The sequence below is a fragment of the Syngnathus floridae genome, chromosome 11 (genome assembly GCF_059516105.1).
Source record: "Syngnathus floridae isolate MCC-2025c chromosome 11, RoL_Sflo_1.0, whole genome shotgun sequence".
NCBI classification, from domain to species: Eukaryota; Metazoa; Chordata; class Actinopteri; order Syngnathiformes; family Syngnathidae; genus Syngnathus; species Syngnathus floridae.
Genome location: NC_142423.1, coordinates 15,681,186 through 15,701,764, shown reverse-complemented (window position 1 = coordinate 15,701,764; position 20,579 = coordinate 15,681,186). Strand labels below are relative to the sequence as shown.

At 49.4% G+C, this 20,579-nt stretch overlaps 4 protein-coding genes and 1 long non-coding RNA gene across 8 annotated transcripts; 2 read left to right on the top strand and 3 right to left on the bottom strand.

Moving 5' to 3' along the window:
- Positions 1-14: 14 nt before the first annotated feature.
- On the top strand, positions 15-5,459 carry slc2a10 (solute carrier family 2 member 10). Of its 3 annotated transcripts, none has more exons than XM_088390439.1 (7): positions 15-208; positions 905-1,049; positions 1,650-1,773; positions 1,950-3,122; positions 3,224-3,346; positions 3,421-3,556; positions 3,647-5,459. In XM_088390439.1, exons 3-7 carry the CDS (start codon positions 1,770-1,772, stop codon positions 3,735-3,737), a joined length of 1,527 nt encoding a protein of 508 aa, XP_088246565.1. In that variant the 5' UTR covers positions 15-208; positions 905-1,049; positions 1,650-1,769; the 3' UTR covers positions 3,738-5,459. The 3 variants fall into 3 exon arrangements, with proteins under 3 accessions (XP_088246565.1, XP_088246563.1, XP_088246564.1); XM_088390437.1 differs by having other exon boundaries at positions 15-329; XM_088390438.1 differs by having other exon boundaries at positions 200-339.
- On the bottom strand, positions 4,280-8,228 carry LOC148391442 (casein kinase II subunit alpha). Of its 2 annotated transcripts, none has more exons than XM_088390444.1 (12): positions 8,084-8,228; positions 7,883-7,994; positions 7,712-7,813; positions 7,541-7,591; positions 7,248-7,307; positions 7,102-7,185; positions 6,808-6,918; positions 6,518-6,619; positions 6,326-6,426; positions 6,085-6,233; positions 5,837-5,945; positions 4,280-5,676 (listed from the first exon to the last, which is right to left on the bottom strand). In XM_088390444.1, exons 1-12 carry the CDS (start codon positions 8,182-8,184, stop codon positions 5,451-5,453), a joined length of 1,308 nt encoding a protein of 435 aa, XP_088246570.1. In that variant the 5' UTR covers positions 8,185-8,228; the 3' UTR covers positions 4,280-5,450. The 2 variants fall into 2 exon arrangements, with proteins under 2 accessions (XP_088246570.1, XP_088246571.1); XM_088390445.1 differs by having other exon boundaries at positions 5,853-5,945.
- Positions 8,186-13,392, bottom strand: LOC148391441 (transcription factor 15-like). The gene is made up of 3 exons (XM_088390452.1): positions 12,745-13,392; positions 12,140-12,304; positions 8,186-8,325 (listed from the first exon to the last, which is right to left on the bottom strand). Exons 1-2 carry the CDS (start codon positions 13,303-13,305, stop codon positions 12,239-12,241), a joined length of 627 nt encoding a protein of 208 aa, XP_088246578.1. The 5' UTR covers positions 13,306-13,392; the 3' UTR covers positions 8,186-8,325; positions 12,140-12,238.
- Positions 12,339-16,020, top strand: LOC148391440 (uncharacterized). The gene is made up of 3 exons (XR_015861402.1): positions 12,339-12,511; positions 12,767-12,948; positions 14,708-16,020. It is a non-coding gene; the product is annotated as an uncharacterized LOC148391440 (long non-coding RNA).
- On the bottom strand, positions 13,492-20,554 carry LOC148391439 (uncharacterized). Its single transcript, XM_088390451.1, has 2 exons — positions 18,298-20,554; positions 13,492-17,066 (listed from the first exon to the last, which is right to left on the bottom strand). Exons 1-2 carry the CDS (start codon positions 18,488-18,490, stop codon positions 16,324-16,326), a joined length of 936 nt encoding a protein of 311 aa, XP_088246577.1. The 5' UTR covers positions 18,491-20,554; the 3' UTR covers positions 13,492-16,323.
- Positions 20,555-20,579: the final 25 nt, after the last annotated feature.

Here is a 20,579-nt window from a genome sequence, read left to right as displayed (position 1 = left end):
CACTACGAGTTCATCAGTCTCTTAGACGGACGGACGGACGGACGGATGGATGTTTATTCTTTTTTATTTTACAATGAGTGACACATTCTTACGTTTTATAGTATGCTGGTCATTCCAGTTTTTCCACATCTAAATCTTAATAGTTTTATAGGATATCCTATCATAGTCTATAGCGCATGCAAAAGCTGCAAAGGCAAAGAGCGAACAGGTGACACGAACGAGAGTCTAAAAACGAGTTCATCACCTCCGTCACATTACTTTCCAGCTCATAGTTGTCATACCGGACGGGGCACTTTTTCTAATCAAAAGCCAAGGGAATACATCAAGAGGTAGGGAAAGGTCAAATGTTGATTATTGTTATCATTATTATTATTAATATTAATATTATTATTGTTATTTCTGTCTACAATGCCCTTCACGAGTTGCTACTTGGCGGTGGTATTTAAAAACAAAGTTGGTTTCTTCTGGGTTAGGGTAAAGGCAAAGGTAGCATTGGTGGGGATAGTTTAGGCTCTCCACAAACCAAATGAAATGGAGCTCGTTGATCAGAGCCTGGCTTGAAGAGGGCGGGATAGCGAGTAAACTTAGCACAACCCACTGCGAGGACAAATAAGTTCATCTTCAACGCTTCGTGAAGGGAAACCAGACAGCTTTCCAAACACATTTGGGATCGACATACGCTGCGCTGCGCGTGACAGTAGCAGGAGTAACGTCACTCACTTTTCCTGACTTGTCTCTCTCTCTCTCTCTCTCTCTCTCTCTCTCTCTCTCTCTCTCTCTCTCTCTCTCTCTCTCTCTCTCTCTCTCTCTCTCTCGCTCTCTCTCGCTCTCTCTCTCTCTCTCGCTCTCTCTCTCGCTCGTTCTCTCGCTCGCTCTCTCGATCTCCAACTTCACGTATGTGCAGGCGTCTGCCACGTAGCGTCAACTTTTCTGGAGCAGCAGCAGCAAACTCTTGTAAGTTGTTCTGCGTCTGCCACGTCGCGTCAACTTTTCTGGAACAGCAGCAGCAGCAACAGCAGCAGCAGCAGCAGCGGCAGCGGCAAACTCCTGTGAGTTGTTCTGCTCCCACCACGATCTATGTGAGGACTCCAGTGTCCATTAGCGTCCATGAGTTCGTTTCACTTCACTTATGGCTGCAGTGCATGGCATGCGCGCTCGTGTGTTTGGTGTCTTTTTGTGTGTGTGTCTGTTTTCGACGAGGATGTTTGACAAGGACTTGTTTGATTTGAGTCTGCGGATTGATTGAAAAGCAAGCAAGCAAGCAAGCAAGCAAGCAAGCAAGCAAGCAAGCAAGCAAGCAAGCAAGCAAGCAAGCAAGCAAGCTGAGTGTCCCTGGATCTGCCTTGCATTTTGTTGTGCATATCTCTAAAGGACCCAGTAATTAAATCACGGCAATCAACAAGGGGGTTGTCATGGTGACGCTTGAGCGCCACACTCACACACTCACTCACTGACTCACTGACTGACTCACTCACTCACTCGCTCGCTCGCTCACTCACTCACTCACTCACTCACTCACTCACTCACTGACTCACTCACTCACTCACTCACTCACTCACTCACTCACTCACTCACTCACTCACTCACTCACTCACTCACTCACTCACTCACTCACTCACTCACTCACTCACTCACTCACTCTTGTGCAGGATTCCGGGCCAGCCAGCAGCGGCGATAATTTCCGAAGGCGGAACTTCATTTGTTTGAGCGAAATGTTGCTTTGGACCTAAGAAGCGACATGGCTGAAGAGCACTTCTAACGGGACAACCATGGGTAAGCAATGTCTCTTTCCGTTTGAAAGCACTAGCTGGACATTGATGTGAACAGATTGCTGCAAACAGACGCTTGAATGATTACGAGTCACCTGATCATCGCTTGCTAACAGCAATCTCCTTTCTAATATTGTTCTCGTAGTGACGTGTCTGGTTTGTGCGTCGTCGTCATCCTAGGTGGCTCGGCCCTCCTGTTTGCCAGCGCCTCGTCCGCGCTGGGAGGCCTGGTTTTCGGTTACCAATTGGCCGTCATCTCCGGCGCTCTGCTCCAACTCAAGAGCCAGTTTGGACTCAGCTGCATTCAGCAAGAGCTGCTGGTCAGCTCCTTGTTGGCCGGAGCGCTGCTGGCCTCCCTGCTGGGAGGAAGCTTGATCGACCGTTACGGCTGCAGGAACTCCATCCTGCTCAGCATCGTCCTCATGCTGACGGGTACTTCGCTCCTCCTGGTCAGCTCCTACCAAAGCCTTTTGTTGGGTCGCTTGACGGTGGGCTTTGCCATGTGCCAGTCCTCCATGTCCTGCTGCATCTTTGTGTCGGAGATGGTGAGCCCCGAGCGTAGGGGCCTTTTGGTGACGCTGTACGAAGCCGGCATTACCGCGGGCGTCCTCTTGGCCTACACCGTCAACTACCTTTTGGTTCATTCCCAAAGCGGCTGGAAGTGGATGTTTGCCTTAGCCGCGGTGCCCACCTTGATTCAACTCGTCTCCGTATGCGCCCTTCCGTCCCAAACCACTCTTAGGGCTGGAGATGAAGCGTGCTCAGATGGCAAGAAGGCGCAGCAGTGCGACATCTCGTACCTTTTCCGGCGCCGAGACAACATGCGGACCCGCACGGCGCTGGGGCTGGGACTTGTGCTTTTTCAGCAGTTGACAGGCCAGCCAAACGTCCTCTTTTACGCCTCGACCATTTTTCACTCTGCAGGATTTCGCAGCGACAATTCTGCCGTGCTGGCGACGGTCGGTATCGGAATAGTCAAAGTGGCGGCCACGCTGGTCTCCGTGGCGTATTCCGACAAATGGGGCAGGAGGCCTTTGCTCATCGGCGGATGCTGCGTCATGGCCTTTTGCCTGATCTGCGTCGGACTGCTCGGCGGACATTCGCTAAAGCCGGCGGCGGCGGCGGCGGCGAGGCCTTGCGGTTGGGGGCATTCCGTCGGCAACCGCACCAGTCCCCTTCTTCATCCGCCGGCTGGAAATGACACAGCGCTTGTCGGTGCTGGGCTTCCAGAAAACCAAACGGAAAGAGCCGCTACGGAATCCTCTCCCAGCATCGGGGATGACGTTTTCAACTGGATCATTGTGGTGTGCATGATGGCGGCAGTCAGCGCATACTCCATTGGATTTGGACCCAGTTTGTATCTGGTCGCAGCGATATATATATATATATGTATCTCAAGCGTAGTTTTGTGATCCAAATGCTAAATCCTCTTCCTGGTACTATGTTTGCTCCAGTGACCTGGCTCCTCCTCAGCGAGATATTTCCCGCGGCCGTGAGAGGACGAGCCTTCGCGTTCACCAGCTGCTTCAACTGGAGCGCCCACCTTTTGGTGGCTTTCACCTTCCTGGACCTTTTCAGTAAGCTCCCATGATCCCTGTATTGGTCCAATCCATCTGCAATGTGCCTTGTTGCCTTTTGTGGATACGGTCAGATGCGTTGGGTCTGTCTGGAACCTTTCTTTTGTACGGGATGGTGTCAGCGGTGGCCGCGCTTTTCTTCTACTTCATGCTACCGGAGACCAAAGGCAAGACGCTGGAGGAGATTGACAGGGAGCTGCGCTTAAACAGGTGCTTTGCTCAATCGCCATCTATCGGTGTGCCAGCCAGGCAGGCAGGCAGGCGCAATATTGAGCTCGCTGGGCTTGTGTTTTGGCCTAGATTTCACCACCACCACCGCAGTGTGGACTGCTGTGACCTCATCAGACAAAGAAGTTCCCTGCCAGACTACCAAAGAGTTGTCTGTCAATGAAGCGGTTGAACCAGCAGCTTTTCACAATATTGTCGTGGCATTCTTTCTCGTGTCACACTGGAAATGTGTCTCGTACTACTTCCAATCTGCTCTGCCACTACTCTGTAGCGCAAGAAGCTTTTCTTTGACTAGAGAGGGATGATTTGAAATGAGGGCGCGTGCTAATGGCATGGTGATTGCTTCTTCTATCTACTGTATGTCATTTCAGGAAACACACCATTTACGTATATTGAAATGAATTTGTGTCAAGGTTATTGGTAATGGGTTAGAGAAAAACATTGCGTATATGACTTTATTTTCACTACATTTTTAGGATGTCAAATTGGATGACTGTATGCATGATTGCCCTTTATTGTACTTATTTCCTATTTTTCGGAAAACAGCTTTCAAATAAAGTTGCTACCTACCTACGCATTAACAATTTGGCGTGCATAATCTCCAATGTGAAAAAAGCACAGGGTACTTGATAAATAACTGTTTATTTACACAAATATTTGCAAATACTAGTCTTCTACATAAGAACATAAAAATATATACAGTGGTGTAGTGACTCAATGTACACACTTTGATTTATTTGCATTTCCATGTTTACAAAAAATGTACAGCAGGGTCAAAAAGTTACACCATCAAACTGTGGCACAAGAACACAGGAGACCGAGATCCTTCAAGTGCTATGGTTCGGCACGGCAGAGTCACACCAGACGACGCGACACACGCTCAACTGCTGATTCCAAATGAACTCACCTGTCGACAATCGTTCCCATACTCACTCGCATTGTCAACCGTTGGCCTGGCCTGGCCTGGCCTGGCTTGACATGGCAGAGCCACAAAACACTAAATGCAAACTACTCACCTGCCATGCATAAAACTCTTTGTTTTGTCCACTATACATTTGCACCATGATAATAATCCATTTCCCAGTGTATTAAATTACTTTGAATCGTCTGTGCAGTGCCCAGGGCTTGAGAGCGTGCCGTTTTTGTCTCAACTGGCAACTCTGCATCATCCATCCATCCATCCATCCATCCATCCATCCATCCATCCATCCATCCATCCATCCATCCATCCATCCATCCATCCATCCATCCATCCATCCGTCCAACCATCCGTCTATCTGTCCATCCATCCCTCCATCCATCCATCAGTATACGGGACACAAATCTTTCTGGCCATCTGGGTTTTTTTTTCTTTTTAACACTGTTCCTCCGCAGGGAATGCGCAACTGATTTGCATGAGTGTTTAAAGACCTTTGTCTATTGGGATCAAACCCGGTTTGTTCTTTCAAATAAACGGGGAAAAACTTTGGTCAAGGAGCTACAAAGCAGCATTTCTCAAGACATCCATGACTACTCGTATTTAGCGGGCCGCCTCCAGCGTCACCCATGAGGACGCTTGGGTCGCTACGGCTCCACGTTTTTGCCATCGAGCGCGACTGTCGCTGCATCTGGAGCGCAAAACGGCACCAGACGCAATTTGTTCAAAGTTATCGGAAGCCAAACAAAGTTAATTGGAGGTTTGCTTCTTTTGGTCCTGACGGCAATCACCTTCTGTCAAAGTACTTGTTCAAGTACGACATGAACAAAACAACCACGGATGACACGGTTTCCCTTTTGAATGCATGGCTGCATTTGAAGAAATGAGTGCATTTTGTCCACACAGGACTTTCATTTTGGATGTCATGTGAGCATGTTCGGCTGAGATGAGGAAGAAGAATCACATCCCCCCCACAAAAAAAAAGGTTTGGATGAGGCTCGGCCACGCAGAGTTTGGATGTCGATGTGTTGCACCTGTCTGTCTGTCTGTCTGTCTGTCTGTCTCCATTGGAACGGTCACTGGGGGGCTCCGGCGGGCACCGGGGAGCTCAGAGCGTTGCTGGCAGAGAGGACGGGCGAGCCAGTGAGTGGGCCCAGGGCAGTAGAGGCTGGCAAGGCAGAAATACCTGCAATGGCCACAGCAGCAGTTACTCCACCTGCACTTTGCACAATGGCATGTATGCCCAAGACAGGGGCATCATCCAGTGTAGGAAACAAGACTGAAGTTGAAGACAGGAAAAGAGCATTTCATTTTTCGAAATGGACCGTTGCTGAGATTTTTCTCACCCAGCCAGCCACCCACCGGTGATAATGCTGGCTGTGCTAACAGCAGCCGGGTTCCCACCGGGTAGGTTGGCGGCGACTCCACCGCGAGACTGCTCCTTCACAATGGGGACTAAGGGAAGAACAAAAACAACAATGCCGTGTCATCTAGCTCATTCCAAAAGGCATCTTTCACCTGACTGGTGCAGTGTTTTACATTGCAGTGTGTAAAACCAAAACAAGCAATTCCCCTCCTTAACGGAAGCGCTTACAGAAGTAGGGGTGATCCATGGCCTCGCGAGCGGTCAGCCGGGCTTGATGATCGTAGCGCAGCAGCTTATCCAGGAAATCCAGAGCTTCGGAGCTGACCAGATGCTGGTTTTCGCTGTGGACGAAGCGTTCCCATCGCTTACGGGAATGTCTGGAGAGAGCACGAGAGAGAGAAAGAGAGGGCGTCAAAAGAGACGCTGCGTGACGCCAGATATGAACTTTGCAGGGAACTGGCACCTTTACCTTCCGAGTATATCGTTGAAGCGAGGCTCCAGCTCAATGTTGTATTTGTCCACATAGTCGTATAGATCTTCTGTTCCCAAAACCTTGGCTATTCTCACCAGCTAGAAGAACACAAAGACAATACAGCTGCTTCAAATGATTGCGGTCCAGCTTCTGCAGACCATCGCGCGCTTGATTTCACGCCTCCATTACCTGGTCATAGTTGTCGTAGCCGTGGAAGAAAGGCTCTTTCCTGAAGATCATGCTGGCCAACATACAGCCCAAGCTCCACATATCCAGACTGTAGTCATACATCTAAAACACACAGATGGCAATCCCGATTGAGGGCGGAAGGAAGGGCCGTGGGCGCAGCGCACACTGGTCGCCGCCGGCCAGCTGGCCGGCCGGGGTTTTGTTCTTTTGTGGGCAAAAACATTCAAAGCTAACTTTGTCAAATTGTCAAAACAAGGAAAGTATGTTTTCCTTAGCAATCTCAGCTATACCTGATAGTCCACCAAGAGCTCCGGTCCTTTAAAATAGCGTGAAGCCACTCTGACGTTGTACTCCTGTCCCGGGTGGTAAAATTCTGCCAGGCCCCAATCAATAAGACGTAACTGCAGACGCATACAATCAACAGTTGTCACACAAATATGACCAAAGATACGACTGAAGAAGAACGTGTTTTGGCATCTTGACTTTTATTCCCCCGAATAAAATGAGTTCCGGTTTGGGTGGGAGTTTTTTGGAAACGCTGATCACCAACAAATACGTCAGGCGGCAGCTGTCGAAGGACTTACCTTGCGGTGCTCGTGATCAATCATCACATTATGTGGCTTGACATCTCGATGCATGATTCCCATACTGTGGCAATAATCCAGGGCCTGTTGAAAAAAGACACACATCAACTCCCACACGTCATGTGGAGAGAAAACATTGTACTCACCTTGAGGATCTCGTACATATAGAAGCGGATGTCGTAATCTGTCAACGTTTGGTACAATTGCTAGGGATCACAGCAAAGTCATTAGAAAGAGCATCACTCATTCAATCATTCCAAAATGATGGCGTAACTAACATTACCGTGGCTCGTGTAACCGATGATGTAGTATACAAGAGTAAAGGATTTGTTTTAATCAATCAGAGCCAAAAACATAAACACATCCATCCACCCATCCATCCACCCATCCATCCGTCTCTAATTAAAATGTCATTTGAAAAAGTTGAAAAACTTCTCACCTTGAAGTCGGTGTTGTTAACATGTTCAAAGACCAAGGCGGGTGTACGAGACTGAGAAAAAACAACGACGACGACGACGACGACGACAACAATGGTGCACGACAGGCCTCCAGGTTAGAAATAAAGACACAGGGCAATGTGTTCTTCGATGACCTCAAATTGCATACTTACCACAGGGTCTTTCACAATATCTATAAGGGAGACAATATTCGGGCCTCCTCGTAGATTCTCCAAAATCTTGATCTCACGCTTGATTTTCTTTTTCTTCACAGGCTAATGAGACACATACATCATTTTGTTGGTGGACGACAGTAATGGAGGCAACGAGGGCGTCTTATTTACCTTGAGGATTTTGACCACAATCTTTTCATTATTGGTGATGTTGATGGCCTCAAAGACTTCACTGTATTTGCCACGGCCGAGTTTTCGCACCAGTTGAAAGTCATCCTGGTTACTGTGAAGACATCAGTCAGATGGATTGCACATTTCCGGCGCCCACACGGTCGATCGACATCGAGCCAAAGGGGCGACGGGCACTTTTACCCCCATTCCACCACATGGGATTCGTAGTCCCAGTACTCTCTGGGCCGGTGAGTGTTGACCTCGTTGTACACCCTGGCCCGGCTCGGCACGGGTCCTGACATGTCCGACAGCTTGGCAGCTGGGCTCTTTCGGCAGCCGAAGAAGCAAAGGTGAGGGCTGTGGCTTTTGACTGAAAAGGGGAAGGGGGTACGGGGGGGTTATTTGAGGACAAGGGAGGGGGCACCAGGGGCATGTGGTCGTCGCTAGGAAAAAAAGACAACAGTCGTGAACTGCAGACAATGACATGGCTGTGATGTACAATCCAGATCATTCTTCACGGAACTTGCCATCACAATTGCGTTTCGCGTGCACGATATCGACTTGTTTCAATGACGGATTCCTTCGCTTTTGTGACTAAATTGATTGTCAAAAACTACTTCGAAATAAGGATACGACTAGCTTCTGCAGCTTCATATGGAGTGAAGCACATCACTCATGCTACATTGGATTGTGCTGTTTCAAAAGGGAATAGTCACTTATTTTGATTTCATCACAAGATCACCACCGTTATAATAACACGCACGCGCACACTACGGGAGTGACGTGCACATTCCCGCCGAACTACTCTGGAGATTAATAGATAGATTAAAAAAAAGGATACTCCAGACCTAGCAAATAGGTCAGTCAGTCAGTCAGTCAGTCAGTCAGTCAGTCAGTCAGTCAGTGAAACAATGCGAACATGTTAATCACACGACGAGAAAGTCGAGCGCGTCGCTTCCTCGGCTTGTGATTAGTTTTCAGTGGTTCGTTTCCTGCTGTTGAGTCCCACCATTAGATGCACTAGAACTCACAGCTGAAGAGAAGTTGCTCATGGAGCGATTCTAAACGTGCATAGTGAAACTTATGTGTTGAGCAATGCAGAACGATAAGATTTGAAAGAACGTGTTGGCCCGAAAGATGGTTGGCATAGTTTTGACTGCTAACAGAGGGTGTAGCTCACTCATCCGTGTTGGGCGGACCCTTGACGGTTAGCATCCGAGCCTTAGCAAATGGCAAAGCCGATGTTTTATCGTCCACTGTTGAATGGTTTATATCATCAGTATATATTTACCCCCGTGATTAATGCGGCGAACGATACGCTTCTCCAGAAAATCAGTAGTCAATCCCAATGGGCAAATGGCGAAGCCTCGCCGGTATGCCTGTTCTCAAGCGAGATTTCTGCTGTATCAGAGACAACATGGCGGACCGCGGCCCCTACGTCACCAAGTACAGCTACGGAAGCCGCAATAGGACAAGCATCTCGAGTCGAGTCGAATAGAGTCGGCAGCGATGCGATGGACTTGAAAGTATGCCTCATTACGTCAACAAGTGCTGTCAAAAACGTAGGACTCAAACTTCAGATTATGAAATAACAAGTTGAGACACGTTGCCTGGAGAACGGACAGATTTTTGTTTGTCTGCATCAGTCCGCCCCCCCCCCCCCCCCCCTTGCAGGGTCAGTCAGGGTCCAAAACAATCGGACAAAAATCACAATAGGAATGAGAATTGGATGAAGGTAAAACGTCACATGACCCCCCCCCCCCCACACACACACATGACGAGGAGGATGTTTGGGGGCAGTTGCTTTCAGCGAGGCTATTCAATAAAGTGTACTCTTGCTGATTGAGGATATCCTCTATACCGGGCGTGTCCAAGTCCAGTGTCCAAGTCCTCAAGGGCCGCCCGCCGTCCTGCCTCTTTTCCATGACTCCCTGGTGCAACCCAGCTGATTGAAATGATCGATGCTTTTTGTATCGCACGCCATCTTGCGTACTGTATCGCGAGCGTGACAAAGAGAAAAGCATTTTTGCAGCCGCTGCGAGTGATGTCAAAGCTGGCCCGGAGCCAGGATCCGAGGCCCCGCAGGGAGTTAGGAGTTCAACTGGGTCAAGCCTTTAGGATGTTTCCTTCCTGTTCTTCTCTGACATCTTCCTGCTTCAGGATACCTCTGGGACTCATGAAGCAACGGTCCACCTGGCTACAAGATGATGGTGAACAGCAGCTTCTAATTAGCTCGTAGCACAGACAGGTGAAAAGTTTGAAAGTGCATTTTGTTTTCTGCTCCAAAGGATTCAAACCTTAGACCCATGGAGCAAGACTGTTGCGATGAACCATAATGGCGCTAGTATGACATAAGCAAAGAACCTTTCACACTCCATTCAAAGCCACGCATAACTAAAGAGTCTTCCATTTGAAACAAAAAGAAGCATGTTTTTGAAATGCAGGAGGAGGTACGAGCGCCAGTGTTGGATTTTTCACGAGTTCATTTTTGCAACATTTTTGCCGGAATGACTTTGAGCTAGTTGGATGAGTATGGTTTCAGTTTTTGGAAAATGGCCTGAGCCAAGATTCAAGCGAAAGGACAGTGCTGCCTTAATCCCATCAACATTATTAGGGTACACTTGTAGATTCTCCCATTTCTTTCTTTTTTTGTTTTGTTTCTTTTCTTATTTGCCGCATGACCTTAACAGCAGCTGTGTGTCACATATTAGCTGTGACTGATCAACACCAAATGTGTAGTAGGGGGAAGCCAGGCATGCCAAAGATCAACTTGCTGGACAATGTACCACGTTTTATTGGAAGATTTTCATCAACGGAGGAAGACTGTTGCTACTTCATGAGAAGGCCCAGACTTGTGGATGTTTTTTTGGAGCTTTTTGGCATTGGTCCAGCAATGTAGTCATGTCCCTCCCACGAGTAATCATGGGCCATCACAATAGATGGAAGAAAGCTCATTTGTGTCTTTCCTGTTTTGCCTTTAAACTATTCCCAAAGCTGACACTGATTCCGATCTTCTTAATTGGCACTCAACGTGAACTGCCGCCCCAAAAAGCACGCTACTGCTAAAAGAAAAGGATTCCACAGTGGCTTCCTTTCTTGTGATTCTTTGGCATGACACTTGATTGAGGAGCTTACTGGAATTCCCCATGCAAGTTCTCTCCCGATGAAGACAGTCATACAGAAAAGGTACAATATGGAAGTGCGTGTGCTAATTGCACCTGATGACTTGGGGTCCAGAATTTGTTAATAGGAGTCAATCAAATGTAAGAAAAGAAAGACAGCTGGCTCCCTGAGCACAAAATGAAATGTGGACCCCGTTGCCGCTTTCCTCTGCAGGATTTAATAGTTCTCGAGCAAAACGCGGTCGTCGGTAAGAAAAGCTTACAAAACAGCAACGTGATCAAATCGACAATCAGACTTGATTTGAAGGAAAGGATTTCGTCCAAAACCATCTCACATTATAGGCAATGTCAATTCATCAAATGAATCAGCAGAAAATGGGTGGAGGAAACAAAAAAATATACTATCTCTGTGGTTTGTTTTCATTCTTGGCACGGATCGGAATGGAAATGGAGCAGGGCGACCAAGTGCAGCTTGGACCAGCTTGGTTTATTGGCGCAACTCAAACTACAGACTCGGAAAACTGACATAACTCACTGACAAAACCTAACAACAAGACTGAGCGAAAAAGACGTGAACCAAAATGACAGGGTGTCATTACCAACGACAGAAAGTGGAACCAAAAACACATCATGACATTAACAATGAACCTACCGGAAGGGAATGACACGCAGACAGGACTTAAATAGGCGACAGGTAACGAGAGAGGCAGGTGACTGTGATTAGTACATTGATTGTGAGTTGGCACAGGAAGGGAGGGGCGAGTACACACACGCCGACAGAAACCATGACAACCTACAGATCAAACAACCGGGGACGAGTCGTGACAATTCTTTTCTCATCAGGTTGTCTGAAGCCATGAGCAGCAACAAAAAACAAACCCATCTTTGAAATTTGAGTCTGCTCGTATTTGTGCCAAAAAAAAACCAAAAAAAAAACCATTCCTTCAGCTTTCTTATCATATGGCATTCCGTGAATCCGTTTTAACATTCCTCATTACGAACAATGTGTATAGTACAAGAGCATTTGACAAAACTTGCCTTGTTTGACAAAAAACCATGAACAAATCATCAAATGATGCTGATGCTTTATCTCATATTGATATCAAGTCATATTATGAAGCATTCATATGCATACCTGAGCCACAACTCTTGTTTGGTGAAGAAGAAAAAAACATTCAAAAGACTCACAGAACAGTCTTTGGTGGTCATTCTCAGTTCCAATGAAAGGAGAGTTTTATCGAGAATGTACTTTTCTCGCTGGCCCTCCTAGCATTTTGACACAATATCGTCTGTCTTTAACCTGGAAACAAAGAAGGAAATGGCTGTGAGTCAGTCGGTCGGTCGGTCGGTCGGTCAGTCAGTCAGTCAGATGATCTTCACAATCATTTCAACAAGGAAAAAATACATTGGTAGCTTTAATGCAAAGACAAAAGCCAATCTTTCCTTTCAAGGAGATCTGCGCTGGATGTAGAAAAAGAAGAAGTCAACTCTACGAGCGACAATGCTTGTAATGTATTTCATTCTATAGTCTATCATTACTGTCATTGAAAAATGGAGGTGTTGCATCAAATATGTCTTTCCAAATGTCTGAAAAGGAATATCGTGAGCAATGAATCATCAATCACACATCTTCTTTTGAGCAGGATCCAATTGGGATCGAATGCGTCATCAGTACGCAAGAAGTTGCTGTCCTTCTCCAAAAGTTTGGTGAGCCCTGCTTTGGCCAATGGAACCGCTTACTTTGCGCTGTTTGCTGAGGCAGAAGGTGCAGATGCTCCGGGGCTGTCCGGAGTCTCCGCTGGCCCTCAGACACGGAGACACGCCGTGAGGAGCGCCGCCGCCGCCACGCGGAGCGCCGCCGCCGCCACGGCCGCCGCCGCCACCGCCGCCACGGCCGTCCTCGTCCCTCTCGTCGTCGCCCACCACCTGCAGCACATTGGCCAGGTGCGAAATATAGCTGGACGCCAGGCGCAGCGTTTCGATTTTGGACAGCTTTCGGTCCACCGGTTCCGTAGGAATGAGCGTCCGTAATGCGCTGAAAGCCGTGTTGACGTTCTGAGTCCGGTGTCTCTCTCTGGCGTTGGCGACGTTTCGCTGCTCGACCACGACGACCCCGCCGGTGCCGGTGTCGGAGCCCGGTGCTGCCGCCGCCGCCGCCGCCGGGCAGTAGCCATAACCCTTGTCCGTGCTGCCTTCGCTCTCACTGCGGTTCCCTTCGTCCTCGTCCGACGTCAGGCTCAAGTCAACGGAGAAGGCGAAGGAATGAGCCGACATCGGCCTGAGCATCGTGAAAGCCATCATTGGTGCCTGGCTGGCGCGCGATGACTGGAACACGGCGCTCGCGCTCTCTCTCTCTCTCTCTCTCTCTCTCTCTCTCTCTCTCTCTCTCTCTCTCTCTCTCTCTCTCTCTCTGTCTGTCTGTCTGTCTGTCTGTCTGTCTGTCTGTCTGTCTGTCTGTCTGTCTCTCTCTCTCTCTCTCTCTCTCTCTCTCTCTTTTATTTTTTTTCTTCTTCTTCTTCCCATGCACTTCAACAGCTGCACGGAGACAGAAGCAAACAAGTACCCGGCCGCCAAATGTTTGCTCAGCCACCCGCGCCGCGCCTGTTTTCACGTTTCATCAAGATAGATGGAGTTGTCGGAGGCAGGACGAGACGAGGAGCTGTCTTGGCTTGGCTTGGCCTGGCGGGGTGGGGTGGTCTTGGCGGTCTTGGCGCGGTGTGCTTTGCTTTGCTCTGCTTTGCTCTGCTCTGCTCTGCTCTGCTCTGCTTTGCTTTGCTTTACTTTGCATCACTTTGCTTCACTTTGGAGGCCAGGCTCGCCTTCATTAGGAAAATGAAGCAGATCTATGGAGCCCTTTGGAGTTTTCAGAAACAACCATGTTGGGAGCACTGCTTAGCTGCAGTCAAAAACATTCGGCGCGCTCACTTGACAATGCGGGCTAGCATATTTCGACAGAGCCAGCTCAAAAACGGTCAGGTGAGTGAAGATGTGAATAAACTCACTCGCCACCATCGAAAAATAGAACAACTTGCATCTTGCGAATCAAAGCGACGAGTACGGGAGCGCACAATTGTCAGAGGTGAGCTGTGGATTTTTCATTCGGGCTAATGGCTTAAGAGCCCAGGGTAAATAAACAGTGGGCAGATGCCAAAGGTCTGAACTTTCTCGGTGGAAAGTGAACAAATGGCTTCCAGATTGAGTGCGTGCCGTGCCGTGCCATCACAGCGCCACATGTCGGCCGCACATGAAAGCAGGCCATTGGTGGCCCCAGCGGTGGCCCCTGGCCTCCAGCTCAGCTGCACTAACAAGTGTGACCGACCTATGCGCAACCTGGGCTCATAAAGCGGGAGGGACACCGCCGTGTTTTGGCACATTGGGCCTGCCGGCAACGCGACCCCGCTGCACTTTCTCTCCCTCGGTGCCTCCCGTCACGTCACAGTTTGGAATCGTAAATACTTCACCCCCGCCCGCCCGCACGCAGAGTGACTTAGAGGAATGCCACAAAATGCCTGCTGAGGTGATTCCAGTCCTAATGAAGTGTCGCCATTTTGTACGGTCTGCACATAAGAAAGCAATCAGTGGAATCTGCAACAGATACGTATTTTCCAAAGCCGCTCTTTTGTCACCTTTGAGTAGCCCTGTTTGCGCCACAGGCGGCCCGGCCGCTTCTTGCTCCTGGGCTGATGAGCATCTCATCTCCCAGGGAACATCATTCAGGAAGTTGACTTCATGAAAGCCAGCCAGCCAGCCAGCCATCCATCCAGCCAGCCAGCCATCCAGCCAGCCAGCCAGCCAGCCAGCCATCCAATCATCCATCCATCCATCCAGCCACTCTGCAGTCCACCTTTTGGTGCTTCCCCCGAAACTGAAAGTCTGCTTCCTCCAAAGGCACCCGGGCGGGATGCCTGAGTGAAGGCTTTTGCTGATAAAGACTTTATCGCATTGCTGAACTCACCAAGTTGCTCATTGTCATCGCTGTCGGACACGCATCGAGGTCTGACGTTGCTATAAAAAGTCTCATCCGCTGCCTGTTGTGCTTGGACGGGACAATCGTATCCTCTCCGTTGATTGGCAAACAGCCAGCCAGAAGCCAAAAAGGCGATCTGCTCCTTTGCCCGTGCGCGCACATGAAAGGCTCAAGTCGTTTTGGCAGTGTTTTCACCATGGTACTTTTTTTTCAGTCTATCCAGTGCATTTCTACACTGAGTAACTTAGTACGTGCACTGTGTGTTGACTATTGTGTTTAAAATAGCTGTATGAGGTCTGTTGAGACGCATACTTCTTCTTTCCCCTGCGGCTGCTGAGGTCACTGAGCGCTTGGTATAGCTAGGGCTTGCTTGGTCTGGACCAGCAAGCCCAGTTCTCACGACTCCTGACCCAGCATGCTTCATGCGCTCGCTCAGGCTGCGGCAGGCGCTTTGGCCGGCCAGGTGTTCCCTCTGCTGGCAGGAAGGCGCAACCAACTCCGTAAACATCCTGCAAATATGGCTCAAGAAAGAAGAAGAAGAAGAAGAAGAAGAAAAAGAATCAAAGGAAAAAAGTCAATCTATCTATCTATTGATCTAGCTGGCTACCGAGCTGGCCATCTATCTATCTGGCTGGCCGGCTGCCGAGCTATCCGTTTAAGCAGATTTTTTATTTTTGGTAGACCATCAACCAGACAAGATATTTCCTAATTCCATTTGATCACCTTTATTGTCTTCAGACCGAATAAAAGCACGGCAGAATATATTTGGTCTTTTGTTGGCAACAAAACAGTTGACGGCTTTGACAAGCCAATAAGTCATAATAAATACAAATAAATAGTTGAATAAATTAATCCTTCCATTTTCTAGACCGCTTCTCCTCAGTAGGGCTCATTTAAGAGGCGTGTTTGCGGAATGCGGAAGGAAGAAGGAGTAAGCTACAGCCTCACAAAGGTGACCGCTCGTTCAATGCGTGGCCCTGAATGGATCGCATGCAAAACCGGCTCATCTTTCACTGATGAACCCGTGTTTGATGTGGAATTATTGTCGAATAAATAAATCAACCAACGTACCATTTAAATCAAAATTCTTGGCATAGAATTGCTGACTAGTTTGAGCGCTTGCTCCAATGTTATTGCATGTCGATATAAAAAGGATGCGCGCATGCCACGGAGGGAGGGAGGGAGGGAGGGAGGACTGGTAGGTAGGTAGGTAGGGAGGGAGGGAGGACTGGTAGGTAGGGAGGGAGGACTGTCAGTCAGTGAGTGAGTGAGTGAGTGAGTGAGTGAGTGAGTGAGTGAGTGAGTGAGTGAGTCAGTCAGTGAGTGAGTCAGTCAGTCAGTGAGTGAGTGAGTCAGTCGTCTGAGCCGCACTGGTCCTCGGCCCGACGGCACGCCGACTCGTAGTGCTTGTTCAAGTAAGACTTGAGCGCAAAGCTTTTGCGGCAGCGTCGACACGAGTAGCGCTTGAAGGCCGAATGCGTCTGCATGTGGGCGCGCAGGTTGGAGCGGTCGGCAAAGGCTTTGCCGCAGTGGGCGCAGGCGAAGGGTTTCTCGCCCGTGTGGGAGCGCATGTGGCCCCGCAGGAGCCAGGGCCGGCTGAAGGCTTTGCCGCACAGCGAGCAGCCGTGCTTCAAGTCGTGGGTGAGCACGTGCATGGATAAGGCCGGCATGGACACGTACATTTTGTGGCAGGTGGGACACTTTCGGGCTTGCCGGCCGTCCAGGCTCCGATGCGTCTGCTTGTGCCTGCTCAGATTGGACGAGGTGGCGTAACATTTGCCGCACTCGCCGCACGCCCATCGGCGACCTCGGCTTTTGGATTTCGATCGGCGGCCCGCCGACCTTTCGCCGCCGCTCGATCCGCGTCCCCGCTCGGGTCTCCGGCCGGAGCGTCCGTCAGAGCCCAGGAAGGCGCTCACGTCCGACTCCGCCGAGGTGTCGGAGGCCGGGCTGCGTGGATCGTACTCGAGGTCGGAGAATTCGTCCCCGCTGCTGCCGCCGCCGCCGCCGCCGCGTCCTTGAACGTACAATGCCGCGCCTTTGGACAGCTTGGTGGTTTGCAGCACTGAAGGAAGGATGTAATCACGGATGTAGCCTGGGGAAATTGGTGTCGGAAAGATATTTGATCCCATGAAAGAAACGCAGAGACAATTTGAGCCGAAAGGGAACACAGGAAGTGATTTGTGAGAAGCAGATTGAGCAGGCTTGGAGGATGAAATATGAACGAGTCCTTGTCCCAATCAACAAGTGCTCTCCACAAAGTAATGTGCTGACTTTGGCAAAAGAACCAGAGTTGAATCACAACCAGCCTCGCCTCGCCTCGCCTCCGTTCCAGCAATAGAAGCCCCTCCCTGGCTAAATCACATCATTGGCAAGCTGTGATATTTTTTAGCGGCTTCGTGACCATGCTAATGGAGCAACTGAGTGACAGGTGTTTTGGCAAAGGGGGGGGGGGGGGGGGGGGCTCTTTATGTGCGGCGTGTATGAGGGGCACGGAAGGGGGGGGGGCGTCCGATCTTGACGGCAGGCCGTGGTTTTATCGCGCCCCCACCGCCACCAGCGCAAAACAAAGGCGAGCAGACAGCTGGCACCCTGAATCTATCTGGGGGACAAGTCATTCAACCAATGGAAAAGCTCTCTCTTTCAATGCCCCTCCCTCCCTCAAAAATATAGCCGTGCTGTTCATCTTCCAAATATGAGCCATTCAAATCTGCTGCTGTTCATGTTGCATTTGATTGGATTACTTGTAGTAAGTACTGCAGTCTACGTATTTTGCCTCCTTCTCCATCACATATGGACTGTGTTGCTGCATACCTACTCCCTGTGGCTATCTAACATCCTGCACGATCAGATGGTGAGAGGGAGGCAAGGGGGGATGGGAGGGAGGGAGGGAGGGAGGGAGGGGGGTAAGAGGGGAGACTCAAGGGCATCTGCACCATTTCACTTCCATTTCTATTTGGAAGTGACAAGAGTTTGTGTTGGACTGTCTGCCCGATTCCCACGTACATACATTGGTATGTGTACTGAAGTACGTACATAGCCCAGCATTTAAGAGCCATCATTTAGCTAAAGCCAAAGACAGCTGTTTGATCTAGTTTGGCTATTAATCTGACTGAGACAGGATGACCTGAATACTCTTAGGTGTCCTGAGTTACAAAACAAGTCATGGGCTTTACAAAGCTGCCCGGAGAGGATTTGAGGCTCTTTCCCACACTGGTTTAGTAGCAAAAGCAAGGGGGGGGGGGGCATAAAAACAGCTGTGCATCTCCAAATCAAACATTTCCTCCTACACCTGTACTCATATAAAAGTGGAAAGAGAAACTCACCCTTTTCAGTCAAATGGAGCGCCAAGTTGGTCGCCGACTCCGTGATGCTATGTTTCACCAAGTACGAATCATTCCAGTGCTGCTCACTCTGCTGCTCCTGCTTCTGCTGCTGCTGCTGCTGCTGCTGCTGGTGGTAGTTTGAAGGTGGGCAGTCAGGACCCTTGGGCTGCTTCACCAAAAAGGAGCGCGGCATTCCGAAAGAAAGAAAGAAAGAAAGAAAGAAAGAAAGAAAGAAAGAAAGAAAGAAAGAAAGAAAGAAAGAAAGAAAGAAAGAACGTGAAGTCTGCCAAGTTTTAGGTTGTTGCCCAAACGCTAAATATAGTGCAAAAAAAAACACACTTAAAATGCCTGACAAGCTCAGCTTTGTAGGAAAAGAAGAGGAAATGTGTTTAAATTAAACAGCAGAAAGAGAGAAAGCCCAGACAGGATGGAGATAAAGATGGAAAGTGGTGCGGAGGAGACAGGGGCAGAGAGAGAGCGAGAGAGAGAGAGAGAGAGAACGAGAGGGAGGGAGGGAGAGAGAGCTTGCTGGGGGGCAGAAGGCGGGTGGATGACGGGCAATAGATGCTCAACGAGCTGAGCTCAGCATTACTACATCCAGCCTTCCCTTTTAAATGTATGTGGTGCGCGCGCACGCGCCCAAAGATCAGGTGGTGAGTCCGCGAAGGGAGCTACTTAGCATTAATCCATCAAATATCCCAAGGGACACACATCAAATTACCACCAGGCTTCTGTGCTCTCTCACACACGCACGCACGTGCGCGCACACGCTTATCACCTCCGCAAGCGTCTCCTCCCCCTTAAGTCCCCACCGAGTGGAGACAATAGTGGTGCAGGAGCATGTGGCTGACAGTACACCAAACATCTTGTCTGCCATTGTCTCTCAATGAAGTAGCTAAGACAGTTGGTAGCACAGCCAAGACCTTCCTGCTATCCACTCACTTGTCTATTGGAATCTGAAACTACAAATGACCCTTTTTTTTCTTCTTCCCTACACCGGCAGGGGCGTCAAACTCCTTTTTGCCGTGGGCCGCATCGCAATCATAGTTTGCATTTTTGAACTTAATGCTCGTCTCACATCGGAGCTACTGTCTGGTCTCAAAGGGCAGCGGGGAAAGAAAATCACAAATGAAGACTGTAAAGTAGCTTTTAGGAAAAAGTGCCTCTTTGAGCAAAGGCCAGCAGGAGAAGGTAAACTCTCTGACTCCAAACCACCTACTGCCTCTTCAGGCAAGGGCGAGGAGAAGGCAACGCTGACTCCAAATCCTCTTTAGATACAGGTTGGAGGAAGGTGAGCACATCCTAAAAGCAGCCATGTGAGCACTAACAGACTTGCGTCCCGGCAGCTCGTTGCAGTCGCAACGTATTGTCTGCTGGGCAAGGTGCATTTGTGCTGCAGCTCGTTGGGGGACTCAAAATGAGGGGCAAAAGGTTGATCCGGGGCGCCGGGCCTCTCATCTTCACACCCTCTTTGTCTCCAGGCCATCTGCTGGGGGTTTCGAGCGCGTGCGTAACGTGATGGTTGCAAAGGCCATTCCATCAGCTTGAAAGGAGGCCCACTCTGGACCCGCACATGCAAGATCAGGTGAAAGAAGCCAAGCCATTGCTATGAATCTTTAATAAATGAAGACTAGCACCCAACGCATGACACTGAATTCATGTCCAAAGTAGGAGGAAGCAAGCAAATACATAGTTCAATCACAGAGCGCAAAGGAGCCAACGGAGCCGGTCCAACTGGGTGAGCAGGATGCCACTCCTCTTCCAACTGGAAAGGCACGCACCTACTATCGTCTGGAAATGGCGTTCAGCAGTCATCAGCTCTGACCTCCCATCAGCGGACACCGTCTTCACGGCTCCACTTGTTCCTCTTGACATTGTAAGGCGGATCAAATTGCCCGCATTTTCTCAAAGCGAGCTACTGTCATCACGGAAGAGCAAATTGTAAACCTCGTTCCTCTTTGGTGACTTGATACGAGCGACGCCGGTCGAAAAGACGCACAAAAGCAAAAAGCGGCAACACAAGATGGCTGCTCCGGCTTCCCCTGCAAAGGGCCCAATTGTTAGTTCCTCTCGTGTCCGTCGGAGTACACAAGCTAGGCCTCAAATTGGATGCCGCTAAGAATGACGAAAAGAAACGATTGCATAAGGGTATCACTTTGAGTCTGCTATACTTGGTAATGCATTTATTGGTTAAGAGAAGAATTGTCGCAAATCAGAGGTACCGCGGAAAAATGGCATTTTCTTTTCATGGCTCTGCTCACTTTTGTCGTTTCAGACTTTTG

What these genes read in the sequence shown, in the direction of transcription:
- slc2a10 (XM_088390439.1), top strand. An exon ending in CTCCATTGGATTTGGACCCA is followed by an intron (nt 3,123 to 3,223) that starts GTTTGTATCTGG and finishes TGTTTGCTCCAG; the next exon opens with TGACCTGGCTCCTCCTCAGC. An exon ending in CACCTTCCTGGACCTTTTCA is followed by an intron (nt 3,347 to 3,420) that starts GTAAGCTCCCAT and finishes GGATACGGTCAG; the next exon opens with ATGCGTTGGGTCTGTCTGGA.
- LOC148391442 (XM_088390444.1), bottom strand. Translation starts at nt 8,184, where the DNA reads ATGTCAGGACCCGTGCCGAGCCGGGCCAGGGTGTACAACGAGGTCAAC. An exon ending in AGCTCTTGGTGGACTATCAG is followed by an intron (nt 6,620 to 6,807) that starts GTATAGCTGAGA and finishes TGTGTGTTTTAG; the next exon opens with ATGTATGACTACAGTCTGGA. An exon ending in GCTACGACAACTATGACCAG is followed by an intron (nt 6,427 to 6,517) that starts GTAATGGAGGCG and finishes GTGTTCTTCTAG; the next exon opens with CTGGTGAGAATAGCCAAGGT.
- LOC148391441 (XM_088390452.1), bottom strand. Translation starts at nt 13,305, where the DNA reads ATGATGGCTTTCACGATGCTCAGGCCGATGTCGGCTCATTCCTTCGCC. An exon ending in GCCTCAGCAAACAGCGCAAA is followed by an intron (nt 12,305 to 12,744) that starts GTAAGCGGTTCC and finishes CTTTGTTTCCAG; the next exon opens with GTTAAAGACAGACGATATTG.
- LOC148391439 (XM_088390451.1), bottom strand. Translation starts at nt 18,490, where the DNA reads ATGCCGCGCTCCTTTTTGGTGAAGCAGCCCAAGGGTCCTGACTGCCCA. An exon ending in GCTCCATTTGACTGAAAAGG is followed by an intron (nt 17,067 to 18,297) that starts GTGAGTTTCTCT and finishes CAATTTCCCCAG; the next exon opens with GCTACATCCGTGATTACATC.